Source organism: Larus michahellis, chromosome 4 (genome assembly GCF_964199755.1).
Source record: "Larus michahellis chromosome 4, bLarMic1.1, whole genome shotgun sequence".
Lineage (NCBI taxonomy): Eukaryota > Metazoa > Chordata > Aves > Charadriiformes > Laridae > Larus > Larus michahellis.
The window spans coordinates 26,326,491-26,340,769 of record NC_133899.1 but is presented as its reverse complement, the minus strand read 5'-3'; the positions used below and the strand labels follow the sequence as shown (position 1 = coordinate 26,340,769).

At 44.9% G+C, this 14,279-nt stretch overlaps 1 protein-coding gene across 3 annotated transcripts in view; it reads right to left on the bottom strand.

The window, feature by feature from the left end:
- The window catches only part of MDGA2 (MAM domain containing glycosylphosphatidylinositol anchor 2), a 366,795-nt gene that overhangs the window by 67,825 nt on the left and 284,691 nt on the right, over window positions 1-14,279 (bottom strand). For all 3 annotated transcript variants that reach the window (XM_074583599.1, XM_074583600.1, XM_074583601.1), the window contains exon 9: window positions 11,723-11,992. In XM_074583599.1, coding sequence (XP_074439700.1) covers window positions 11,723-11,992 — 270 coding nt within the window. The remainder of the gene's footprint in view (window positions 1-11,722; window positions 11,993-14,279) is intronic.

Below are 14,279 nucleotides of genomic sequence, written 5' to 3'. Positions count from 1 at the left end.
GTCAATGACACAGTGTGGACAAAAGGTCTCGGAGGAGTTTAATTAATTTAAACTGACTGTTATTCCACTGCAACATCAGGGCTGTAGCAATGCTCATGAGCTTGGCCACACTATTCGAGAAAAGTAAAGTACATCATCCAAAGGTGAAACGTGGTTTCAAATGGGATTTTAGGTCATGAATCTCCAACTTAATTCCTTTCTCACATTTCCCCCCCCCCCCTCTTCTCTCTCTTTCTTGCCACGTTTCCGTGTCACTCTGTACTGTTCCCGTTTCACGTATGTAAAATTGTGTTTGAGTTGCCCAGACTCTGAAATGGTACAGTCAGTTTTGGCAGTCGGTACCTTGAAAACCAGCACCGCTCCTCTAGCCAACCCTGACACATACATAAGTGCATTTTTTTAACTAATTCTCAATTTCTAACTGTAAAAAACATGCTGAAGACAGTTTAGGAAAGGACGTAAACCTTTTCTTTGGTCAGAAAATAGTCTTATCAATAGTCCATGAATTATGGCTTATGATGTGTCTACACTGGGACGTACCAAGGTCTGAAGGTGTTTTATCACTACTTGCTTAGTGCCCCAAAAGTTCTCTTCTATCGCGATAATCTCTTACATTGATTGATTATAATCTGTCACAGGTTTAGAATCATCTTACATGATTTTGTTATACTGGGGTAAAAAAAGCAAAAAATCTTCAGCGTACACATAATAACTTTATATCATTTTTGCTATATATATATTAAAAAGTTTAGTTCAGATCTTTTAAACAATCTTGTTTCCTTTTTGGGATGATTTTGTAAGGAATTGGGCTGGGACCAAAAGCCAACAGACTTCAAGGCTGCTCGGACCCTGCCATGAGACGGAACGGGGACGTCCCTCCCATCTTGCTTCAATGAAACCGTTAACAGTTTGAGCAAGTTTTGGTAAATCTAAAATACCCCTCAGCTGCGAAGCACTGGGGGCTGCCTCGAGAAATCTGTACAGCATGACCTCCAATTTGAACGGCAGTGGAAAAATTGGGAGGGGGAAGAAGCAAATGCCCCCAGCATTGTGCAGGGCTTTGGGGACAGCAAGATTTGGCATCTTCTTTGCGGTTCTCCTAAATGATTACAGGGGTAGGATGAGGCTGGAGAAGGTTTCATCCTCTCCTGCTGATTTTCTGTTCTCTTTTGTATATGGTCTTTGAACTTCTAAAGCAACAGAGATGTTAGATCGTGCTCAACCTCCCTCTATCGCCGTTCCGCTTCCCATGGCGGATGCGTTCCACGGCCACATCCTTCCTAAAACGAGGACATGAACCTGTTGATCGCCCTGGATCTCCCTCATCATTTTATTTAGCTATTTTTAAACCTCAATCTTTTTCTGTATTTTCAGGCTGATTTAACAAATAACTATGCCACTCGTCCAGTCCTCTGCCCCAGAATGCACCAGTCCTGCATCCAGAGGGCTCTCCCAGAGCACACGTAGATTCTGACGAGCCACAAAATTGATTTGAGGGAAAAAATAACCTTGTTTCAAAAGATTTAATTGGACCTAATTTCTGGATTCGTATAAATTATTTAGATCAGCACAAACATGAATTCTGCAGTTGAGGAAAAAACCCTATGTTTTACTGCACTAAAGGAGCTGTTTTGATGTTTGATTAGATTTTCTTTGAACTTGGCAATTTGTCAAAAAACGTACTCCATTTTACTGGGTTTAACCTCTCTGACTTCATCTATGAAGGTTCCCGTTTCTTTCTCATTCTGTGTTAAAAAGCCATTAATGTTATGTGCCATATAAGGATTTGTTTGGTTTATTTAAACAAAAAAAATATATTCTCTTTTGTTAATATTTTAAGTTTTTCAGGACAGTGAATATTCCTTCTTGTACAAGTGTGAAACGCACAAAGCAGATACTACCCCACTGTTAATAATAAAACAGAATAAATAACAGCAGGTTTTGGTGAAGGCATGAATTACATCGTGACCAAACGTGGCAGTTCTTTTTAACTCCAGGAACTCTGGAAATTTGTGCAAACTCTGGAAAACAAATGAAAAAACATGTTCCTGCAGTTCACCTGCAAAACCCCCTCACCTTCTGGACAACTTGGATCATTTAACCACGCTGCACCCAAACTGCAGGGCTGTGCTGCCAGCTCCTTCGCAAAGGCAGCCCGTGGGACGCAGAAAAGGCCTTTGCCTTGGTCTGTGCTGAGGAGAAGGGGCCGTGCTCTGCCCCAAATCCTTCCTTCTTATTTCGCATTTTGAGACTACCTGAAGTTATTGACCTAATTAATGTATTTGAGAGATCAGCTATGAGTTAGGTTCTTGGCAACACACTCATTTACTTTTACTCTTCAAAGAAGAAGAAAGATTCTCTAGCTATACTAACACAGCATTTTCTCCAGAAGAACAGCACAGAAGGTTTTCATTTTTTAATTTTTTTTTTTTTTTTAAAATCAGATTTGATTTTTAATTCTGTTTTCCGGAGAAAGTGGCACTGCTAAATACAGGTGAGCTGTCAGTAAAGCTCCCCTCACTGTCACGTATTAGAACATCAAAACAAAGCAGCATTGGCTTTTAGCATTTTTCAAAACACAACTGTGTCACTGTGAGGAAAAAGGGAAGAAAATCTGGGCCATTTTCATGCCTGAAAATCTAGCTGCTACACCCCAAAAAAAGGAAATGCCAGTCCAGGGATGCTGAATAACTCAGCATCTGACCCTGAACCTTTTTCCTCTAACCTAGACATCAGTTCCCCCATCACACAATGACGGGGGGCTGATAACACCGCAGCGACAGACCCCAAATTTCTGCAGTGTGCTGGAACTTGACTTTCTCAAGAACACAGCACGCATGGGCACAGCAGCGTAATTGCAGCATTTAAGAAGGAATCGCATTGAACAGGGAGCGGTACAAATGCTCGGGGTTTGGTTGGGTGGAGAGACTGTGCCTCCATCATCTTGCTGTGAGCTGTCCTGGCCGCACCAAAGGCAGCTCAGGTAGACCACCGGCTTGCAGGCAGGAATCTCCTCTCCAGTAAGGCACATGGAGGAACTTGTCCCTCTGTTACTACGATATTACTAAAAGTGCATTTACTTTCTGGGGAGCAGATACATCCAAATCCAGGCTGACAATCAGACGCGATCATTACGGTGCGATCCTCAGCTGAACACAAGATGCGGGCAGCAACACAATCCCTACAGAGGATCCCTACAGCTCAGCCACCTCACGAGAGGCCCAAAAGAGCACGGGGGCATCTCCAAACCAGCATCACACCAGTTCCTTCCAGGGAGTCCCGCTCGGGAGGAAGAGCTGGGCTGAACCAGACAGCATCACTGCATGCCTTCACTTCTCCGTGCTGCCGAGCACCAGCGCATCCCACTGACGACCACAGGCTCTGCACTTGCTGACAACAGCAAAAGACAGACAGCTGGTCTTGCATTGAATTGTTTAAAAAAAAAAAAAAGGAAAAGGAAAAAAAAAAAAAGAAAAAAAAGGCACTGTTCTCCATTTTTGCATGGTTTTAAAGCAATTTTCAAAACCAGACATCACTGCGATAGCATCTTTGTTCAGGCTGTAAATCAGCAGCAAGGAGATGAAAATTCAATCCAAGGCTCTCAGTAACACTACCCAAGAGAAGAAGATAAAGAGGAAGGGGAACCGGACCTCGGTCTCAGCCTTGCACTCCAGCAGATTTCAAAAGGATAACCATCAGAAAATTGGCCATTAAAGCGAAGTATGCGAGTGCCTGCTGTCAGACGGGAATGCGCCGCCGAGCGACCCAGGGCCAAACTACCAGAAGTATCTCAGCGGTTCAGGAAAATGTCATGGCTAATCTCGAGGCAGATGAAGTATCTAAAGGCTATAAGTAGGTTAGTGCTCCACGGTGCGGAGCCAGCAGCCGGTCACCAATGACCTGCACAAATTCAGGCAGAGTGCCCAAGCACCGCTTTGGTTTCAGAAACGTCCTCAGACAACGCATATATGCTCCAAGACAATCTGGATGTTATTGAGTGATACTAAATTGTATCACTTAAAGTAATCTTTATGACAAGAAAATGAATTAAAAAAATAAAAAATTTGCCTAACACTCAAAGAAAGTAAAATAGGGGATTTGGGGACAGGGAGCAGATGGAGCACAGAACTGCAAGGGAACACAGAAGGACAGGAGCATCCAAGTCTTGACAGCGCAAGACAGCTATTTTAAAAGATATTTTTGTGTACTTGTTGGTATATTTGTGTGGACATTCTTTGACCTCATGTGACTTTTTTTTCCGTGCTCTGAATCCAGCGTGGGCCGTGTGTGGGAGAACAGAGCGGAGACGGGAGAGGACGAGACAGGTGGGAGCGAGGAGACAAGGGGACAACCTCCCGCAGCCCCCATCCCCTCTTCATCCCTCTGTCTCTCCCATTGTTCAAGTACTAAATTTGGCTTAAGCTGGAGGGAAAGGATGTAAAGTGCCTAAGAAATACTTTCAGGGAGAAAATGGCTAAATTGAATTTTCTTGTAACTTGGGAGGAGGCTGGGGAAGACCCGCTCTGCGTTGCCCTCTGGCAGCTGCCCCCTGGGCTCCCAACCGCAAAAACAACCCCTGCTCTGCGTTAAGATGATAAAATGGCAAAAAACAAACTTGAGAGAAAAAAAAAAAAAAGGCAGCTGAAATAAACAAAGAGGAATAATAACACTGAAGAGAGGATCTTCAGATTAAAAATTAATGGCAGCTGGCTAACGGGCACGAGCGCATTGCTGCAGGGCTCCTGCACGCCCGTGTGGGGATTTGCTCCAACGGAGGATGGATGCAAGGAGGCATCGGGGAGATACCACAGTATTCGAGAAGCAGACAGCATAAACCGGGAAGATTTAAAACCACCGACCCTCAAGCCCTCTGGTGCTGACTCCACACGACAAATTTTGAATTCACCAAAGTGGATCTGTTCTCTTTAGACTTCAGTCGAACCAGGGCTTTACCCCGCCAAAAATACCGACAGTAAGTGGTTTGGAGGAAAAATGTCACATATTAAAAGCAAAAGATAAATATTTGAAAGAACAAAGCAAATATAATTCCTTAATTCCCACTGAGGGAAATGTGTATAAGAGAAACAGGAGTGTATCTACCAAGAAGAATATTTGATTTATTCTAAGAAAAGAAAATGTCTGTATTTCCACTACAGCACTTGCCTTTCCCATATAAGCTTCCTAAAATACCAACAGCCGTCCCTAACCTGCCCCAGTGACACGCCTGTGACTGTCATTACCTTCGGCTTTGATTTTTAAAATTACAAGGACACTACTGATTGAACCACACAATTTTTTTGTCCCAGAAACATATAGAAACATTTCACAGTGTAGAACGGAAAGAGGAAAAATATTTTTCCAGATTTCATTTTTCACCAGCACCTTGTGTTAATTGGTCCAGGATGGCCAGCGATGCAGTCAATGTCCCTGTATATTCATTAAGGACATCAGCAGGAGAGAGAAAAACACAGCTTTAAGCCTAAAAGCTATAACTGGAAATGTTCCTATTAATGAGAGAGGGCGAGGGACAGGCCCCTCAGTATGTGAAATTATTGTCATCTGATTCTTGAGCCTGATGAGATTTTGAGAAGGCGCCTGCCTTTAAGTCACGACCGGGCAGCAGTCCATGATTTGAGGGGTTAGGTATTTTCAGCATGGGCAGGTGCATCCACCGTGGAGGATGCAGGGAACGGAGCAGGAATCCTGCCCTCTCCTCACTTGGGAAGCTTTGAAGCCCATTTGGCAAAACTGAACCTCTTCATATCGACAAGCAACGTATTTTCCTCCAAAGTCTCCAAGGTAAGAGCCAAGGAGCTTGCCTGCAGAAGCACAGCCACTGGCCTCAAACAGGGGCAGGTAAGGCTTTGGCCACTGGCTGGAGGCTATTGGCTAGCAAGGCCCATTTTACCCAGGTTCATACGCTGGTAAAATAAAATGCGTGATTACTGCAAGGCTCTCCAGACAAAGAATTAGAGCATAAAATCATATTATTACTCCCCACTTGCGCACTTTTGAGGCTCGTAGGTTTGTTTGGCAGAAGCTGTCCTTTGGGTGGGGGGAGGACAGCAATTACAGCGCTAATCGCTGAACGCTGTGGTGTTAGGAGGAACGCTCAGGCCACGGGTGTTTGCTCAAGTTCTGGGTTGTATTTTTGTTTAGCAATGAGCATAAAATGAATTGGCATACACCTCAAATGGGTCAAAAATCTTACTTTTTGGTATTTTTGCCAGGCACTGGGTTTTGCTCCTAAGTTATCATTACCGAGTTCCCTAGACAGCCCCCTTAAACTGAGAGTGCGTGAAGAGCTGGTGCTACAGGAAAGACAGGATGGTCTCTTATAGCTTTAAAACCTACCAAAGTAATGACAATATTCATTTAGACTGTGCTGGCATACATCTCACCGATATCGAAAGCAAATGATTGTTTTCAACTCACTGGTTAATCTTACATTAGCTTAGGAAGATTATTCTCCTGAAATATTTTAGATCGGTAGATTACTCTTGATCCCTATGTTTCCACTGCCACATTCGGCAATGAGCTTTGCTAATGTGTCCACGTCAATGTACTCAATTGAGAGCTATTGTCAAAAAACCCGACCGGTCAACCAAGACACCAAACTCACACAGACAACTCAAAGCCCAAAACAACTGCCGGCAGTTACCAGCTTGAGCCACGAGGAGAAACAAGTGGATTTAGAAAAAAAACCCAAGGAACTATTGCGAGCAAGGCTTCAGTAACACCCAGCATCCCTTAGCCACTGCTAGGGACTACCCAGTTGCAATGACTCTGGTGTCACAACAGCTACACATTCCTGGAAAATGGAGAGGAAGACTGCTGAATTTGAAGCATTTGTGAAGAGCACATGGCTCCTGCCCGTCCCCCCAGCAGTCCCGGTGCTGGTCTATCACTCCGCAATGGGTAACCACACCGTGAGGAACAGAGCTGATATTAGAGGCATTGCCACGTCTTCCAGCCAGCACACAGACAGTTCAGCCACTGAAAATTGCACGGAGTTACTTGCTTGGGAAGTTGCCTTCGCAATTGACAAAACCCCCAGTATAAAGTGAAAATAGTTCACTGGCAAAATCCTGCCTTTTTGGGACTGTGCAGGTCAAAAGAGGACAATGAGTCTGTTTCCAAACAAGTTTTCTAAAATAGGATTTTTGCTTGTTGCTTTCCATGGATCCCATAGAGTTTCAAAGAAAAAAATTAAAGTGGGAAGCTACAAACAATACACACTTCTTCTGGCCCTTAGTTCAGTGCAAAAGGCCTTCCCTAATAAAAAGGATTAGCAAAGCTATAAAACTTTAAACGGCAGAACACTGTTCAATTCAGCTAACGGGGTCATGGAGAAGAACCCAATACCCTGCAATTTCAAGTGCCTGCAATTTATTTTAAGATCATGCTCTTGTGGGAAAAGCATCCTGGCTTTCACAAGAGGCTGGATGCTGACTGTGATACGATTTCAGCTCGATGCTGCACAGACCACAGCGATACCGTGTAGGGAGCCAAGGGTGAAGAAGAAACACTGAGGCAGAAATTGCTGAACAGGTTTCCAGTGAGGACGTTCACGCAAGGCTACATGAGGAATCCCACAGCTCCTACCGGGGATGGATGCTGGGATCATACATAAGGGATGATTCTGGCTCCTGAAATTCCAGTTTCCTAAGGCATTGGGGAACAGAAGGCAGGAGATGGGAGATCCGCCAGCAGGCTGAGTGGACACCCCCAGCTAGACCACGGACACGGTGGGTACGTCCATGCCCCCAGGTTTGCTCGGCACTGTCTTTAATTCAGTAACACCAGTGAAGCTCCAAAGAAAGGCAAAGCTGTGGTCATGCTGGTAGCTAGCAATTATAGCCTACATAATTACGAGTTGATTGGCTTGATGTTGCTCTTGGCCAGAAGCACTGAAAGTATGACGCAAGACTGAATAAGTAAATAATGAAAGATTGGCTCGTTAATGAATGCAATATTTTACGGTGAAAAAATTCCACAAAACAGAACGACACAAACCCAATATTCAAACCCATCGCTGCTCAATGGTGGATCAGAAATTAGTTGGTAACTGCATCAACCTAATGTCATTAGTAGCTTTGTTTAGTACTACCTGGTGTTATGATTACTAATCTAAATAGTATCTCACAAATTACATATAGCATTGTCAAGCCAGCCCCATAAACTACGGACAGACAAATTTTATGGTGTGACTTAAGCAAGGACTCATGCAAGGATGTGTATCTGGCCCTTTTAACCGTATTTATTAAATTGAAGCATTTAATGGGGATGAAAGAAAATATCATTTTCCCTTATTTACAGAAGACCTCTTTGGACGGCAGCTTTTGAGAACGATTCAGCCCAAGGCAGCCATCAGCACAGCAAATTTCAGCGCAAGTAGTTAAAGCTCGCCCAAGTTATAAGCCACTGAAGATGTAGTGGTATGCCAAGACTTGCCAGGTACCCCCATTATGGGTAATCTTAACCCTAAACAGCTCCCCAGGTTCACAGAATATTGCTGAACAACCCCTGCTGCAGCACCAGCCCTCCTGACAGCAATGCAAAGGCTTGCTGGATCAATCTCTTGCACACTGGGAACTTAGAAAATACCGAGTTCAACCTCCCCTGCCTTGAAGAGACCCAAGTGGCTGTGAAAAAGGTGTCCCTGGGATGTCCTGGGCTGGCAGGAGCCAGGATGCGACCCAGGGAAGCCTCCGGGTCTGCCCCTCGAGGAGCAGCATCCTCTCAAGGGAGTGGGACCTCCCCCGCGCTCACCCGGCCTTTCTCCAGCACCCAAATCCTTCCGCTGCCTGCATGGAGCCTTCTGCGCCATTCATGATGTTTTGCGCATCTACTATAGTATTTTTACTTTCTTCTACTTGCTTCCAGCCCTGGCAGGGTTTTTAATGACACACTGCCTGAAATGTTCTTTTTGGTGCTCTTTGGGTACGATGTGCGCTATCAACCGCTGAATAAAATATATAGATAGTGAAGCTGGAAACAGCATGAACTCAACTTTGCTTTCCCACAAATACAATTTTGCTTGTATGTTCTTATTTATTTTTTAAGACAGTAGCAGGTTAAATCTGCCTCAGATTGGCCCACCTGATATAAATCAACCCCCTTTTCCACACGTGATTTATTTTGCCGTCATCTTCTCAAATCTGGCTCAAAATACAAATGCAGTAAAAACAGGGTTTGCAAACTCTAGGGCCAGTATAAATCTTTTCATCCAGGCTGCTTTTAATACTGTACTGAAAACCTTTCTCTTAGCATACCAATGCTTCTCTGCAGCCCCTGCAACGTGAGCACTGCAGCACACTGTTACTACATGAAAACCTGGAAATAAAACCAGCTAAAGATGGGCTACAACAACTCCCATTATTCCACCCAAAGGAAAAGCTCTCCACTGTAACCACGTTCCTGCCACCGGGTTATTTATTTGGCTTTTTTCTCCCTGCGTGTGTCTAAGAAGTGACCCATTTCTTTTCTGTATTCACATTCCTGGTGAAATGTAAACCTCCTTTTTAACCACTTCGTCATTTGTCTTCTACACATTTTCAGTCCCCCAGTGCTTTAACTTCATCTGTCCTGATAAGACTTGGGACCAGAATACGGCTGCTGCTCTTTCCTGAGAGCAGTTTCAACTCCGTGTATCAAAGAATGTATTTAATAAACACATCAGTTTTAACTTTAACAGAATGAGGAAAGCACCAAAGTCCAAGTGTTACTTTTCAGCATCCTTAACCCAACCGCACAGCAAAAATTCGCATAACGCTATGAACTAAAAATGAGCAAGGCACGCGGAGAGATGCAAGGCAGAGTATATCATAAAACCATTTTAGTACTAATTTTCAGTTATGTGTCTTTCTTTGGCATGGTAATAAATCACAGAAAGCCACTCAGATTGCCCCAGTCTTGGCAAAATAATTGCCTTCGAATAGGTTTCCACAGTCTCGGGTCCAAAGTGTGATGAACAGTAAATTGAACTGCATTTACTGATTTGAGGAAAAAGACTGTTTCTCTGGTTCCTTTCGGAGCCACCTTTTGGATTAAACTCCAAAGATCTGGAGAAGTCGGTGGCTGTGAAAATAACTCCGCGCGGGCTCTGAAGGATGAAGTCAGCCACAGGCTTGATTACATTTTGTGAGAAGCGGAGCCATCAGTCACCGGGGTGCTCGCTACCTTCCCACCACTTTGTACCGTGCGCCGCTGGTCCCCTGAAATCCCTGCCAACGAGATGCCGTTCAACCGGGTCCAAAAGAGGAAAAAAAAACCTATCCACAGGAAAGCAGGCCCACGTAATTTCCTATAAAAAACAAATTTTAATGAAAAAGACTGGGGAGCTGAATCAAACTGTTTCCTTTATTCCCACGAGAATAAAGGGTCTACCCTGGTACCCAGGACTTGGGCACAGCAGGGTCCCTGAGAAATGCTCTGCAGCTCATCCATGCCCTCTCTGCTGGCAGCAGTGAAGCTGATAACAATGCCCATTTTCCCAAACAATGGCAGGGCCCAGGGAGCTGCCAGCGACCCCAAAAGCAAAATCTCGTTTAGATATGATCGTAGCTGGAGCCAAGTCGGTAAACAAGAGTAAAATCCCAACTACAATGGGAGATTTTTCCTTCTAAGACAGCTCTCCTCTACATATTCTGAATTTCTTGTTTGTTGTGGGTTTTTTTTCCCATGATTCCTTTTCAAGCAGCTGATAGGAGGGATTTGGGGCTGAAATGGGGCTACTGCTCCCATGTCCTTAGGGAGGCTGGGGCTACTCATGCTGTCCTCCAGAGAGAGCCCACACAGGGCGGGTGGTTGGACACCCCTCTCAGCTGGTGCAGAGGAACAGGGGGGTTCCTGACACACCGCAGACCTTGGGAGGAGACGGTTCACTTAATAGAGATGCTTTTTTCTCTCCAGTGATTCTAAAAAGTGCCTGGACAACCAGCCTAGAGAGATGGGGAGCCTACAGCTGATGTACTCCAGCGACCAGAGGACTTCATCTTGGGCACATCTGCTATGGGGACAGGGTGTTGCAGGATCAGGCATCTGAGTCTTCTAGTCATGGTAACTAGTTTCCAGTAGAGAAAGAATCAAGACTTGCATGTCTAAACGCCCCGTTTAACATTCAGAACCAAGATACGAAAGACAAAAGGCATGTGGAGTTTGTCTCAATCCAGTGCATTAATTACACAGCATGGGTAGATCATGGCAGGGCTTGCATGTCCTCCCTGGATCTGTGATCTTGTGTACGAACTTCACAAAGCCCTTTGCTTTTTGAGAAAAGGAACAAATTTCAACAGCCCTTTGTACCCAGGCAGCTTGAAGTTGCTTGAGACTGTGGTCTGCCCACCTCGGTCTCTGAGCTTGCTGAGCAACCAAAAGAGAAAAAGAAATTCAAGCCTTATTGCAAACTTCAACTAGAAGAAACTTGCTGCCTGATGACTCTCTCAGACCTCTCTCAAAAGTCCACTGACAGATGCCTGCAGAGAAGGGATATTTACATTTTGCGCGTAAAAATCTTTATCCTTGAACCACCGAAAGAAGCTAAATCTCCTATTTTATTACCAACCTCCCCAGAATCCAAACCAGATGCCTTAAGCCATGATTCTACTTCGAAGGATGTATTTCTTTGGCGATTCGTTAGGAGCAGCGTTACCCAACAGCACGCAAGCCTGCAGCACGCTGAGTCCATCCTCTCGGCGCACCATGACATGGCCAAGCCTACCTGTCACGAGGAAGCTGCACCGCCCCGCACCCGCTTCGTTGATGATGTTGCAGTTGTAGATGCCGTAGCTGTCGCGGGAGAGGCTGCTGACGGTGTACTCGGTGGAGTCCTGCACGTCGAACTGGCCGGTGCGTAGCAGCTTGCTGCCCAGGCGCCACTCGTAGGTGAGGACCCGGGTGGGATATGCCCGCAGGACCCGGCAGCTCATGGTGATGCTCCGGCCTTGGCCTTGCCGAATCTCCAGGAAGGTGGGCTCCACGGCTGGGGGGTCTGCGGGAGAGAGAAAGGGAGGGAAGGAGATTCGTGAGGGAATTAGCGTGAGGGACAGAGTTAACCAGCCACTGCTGAAAGGCCAGAGCGCCACCGCATCCACAAGAGGGGAACTCAATACCAGTAAGTATACAACCTCGACAGATACTGATCAGCTCGTAACAGAAACGTGCACGCCCAAAGCATTGCATTCTGCTCATTGATGTTTTTTTGCTGAGTACTTAAAAGACACTGTGATGCTTCGCTGATGTTATCACTGGAGATGCAGCGAGAGATCCCATGTAGCTCAGGAGGCTCAGCCCTCCTGAGCCTCACGGCGGAACCCCAGACTCTGACTCACGGGACTTTCTGGAAGAGGAAGGGGGAGAAAAACGAGATAAAAGCCTCAACTCAGTTTATACAAAGTGCAGAAGGCAGCAATGACCCTGGCAGAGAGTGGAGGCAGGGATTCTGTGTTCAGTGGGGGATCTAACTTTGTGGGACAAGAGATGGATCAAGGAAGCAGCACAGACACCCCCACGCACACCCCCACCCTGGCAGCCGTCTTCAGGCTTCAACAAATATATAATCATACATTAATCTTTTCTACCCGCTCAGGTGGTAGTTTCGATATTCCAGTAAGCACAGAACAGGCCACCTTCCCAGATCTTGAATGAAACTGCGTTTTAAAAAACTTAGATTTGCAGCTACAAAGTCTGACACACTTTTGATTCCAGCAAAATACACAATAAATAAAATATAGCCAACATGCAGCGCATGCAAAAACTTAACTTCACCCTCCCATTCGCCTTTTGATAACTTAGTCATTGCGGAAGAGTAACGGCAACCTGGACAGAATAATGCTGGCACTCGGCTCTTGTCAGCACAGCTATTTGGGTCAGGTAACGCGCAGGAAAAACGTGCACGTGTTTGCCATTGGATGCAAAACGGCGAGTGACAAGACATTCTGGCTCTTTAAAAAAAAAAAAAAACACAGCTCATTTTTTTAGCCCATGAGAAAGAAGAAATCCTGAAAGCCTCCTGTGCCGGTAAGATGCATGAAATCTTTGCATCCATATTATGTCTTACAGACATAAAACATAAAAATACAAAATCCTTGACGAGCTCTGCAAGAGAATGATCTTCCCGGAGTCCACACTGTGCTCCTTTCAGAAGGAGCTCTCTTTTACCATTATCTCTCCAAGAGCATCTTGTCCTGAGGTTCTTCATTGATTGGTATCTCCATCACAGATACCAATAACCTTCAGACTCTTGACATTTAATTCCCTACATAATGGAAGCTGTAAAGAGATTCCCTCAGCTCCTGTAAATTAGGAACCGTACTCGGCCATGTACTGCTGCTCACCATCTCTTGCTTAGACAAGAATCCAGCTAATTACTTGAAATTAAGGTAAATTTTGGAGACTATCATATTGAGACAACTTTGCTCATGACACCCAGCTATCGTATTGGTAGCTCATTACAATAATCACCATTTATCTTGTGTCATGATCCAAGTTCGGAATTACTTGGAGCGAACTACCATGATTTGGTGGCAAGGCGAGCAGAGGCAGAAGCGGTGAGCAGCATCAGAGACGGGATACGGGGCTCAGCGGTACAGGACGATGACATGGTAGATATTAACTCTGAGGACAATTGCCCCCAGCTGAGATTCCTCCAAAAATGACTGATGAAGAGATGATGTGGAAACTACCAACTCAAAACCCCATCGATCCCATCCTGACCTTTCCTCTGCGTAGATTAAATATCACACGGCTTTGTATAATTTTGAAGCCAGATCCTGAACTGATACATAGATTGCGGTGCAGCCACAGATAGCTGCAAATAAAAGACCAGAAATCCTAAATCCTCAATGCCGCAAGCCGTTTTCTTTCCATTGATAATATCCCCCGATTTTGTGTCATCAGAAAATTTCATCACAGCGTGACTATTCTTTGTGCCCAGGTGCAGAATACAAAAATACAAAAGAAGATAAAAAAGAATACAAAAAAAAAGAAAAGAAATTCCACTAGTCTCTCTCCCCAGCCTGATGTTTGCCCTTTCAACACAACCCAATAGTGTCTTCATCTGCCCTCACTGTACAATTTCTCCACCTTATTCTGCTTCACTGATAGTTTCCCAAAGCAGTAGCTTTGCAGGGAATTGCTGGCTTAAAGATGAGAGTTATTGTTGGGAAGGAAAATGTGCCACACCTCGGGTTTCTTCTAAGGGAGAGCTATTCAGCTGGTCAAGCCTGATCTGCCTCTCACCGATTCTTGTATTTTCCTCTAACCACCCTCTTGTAATT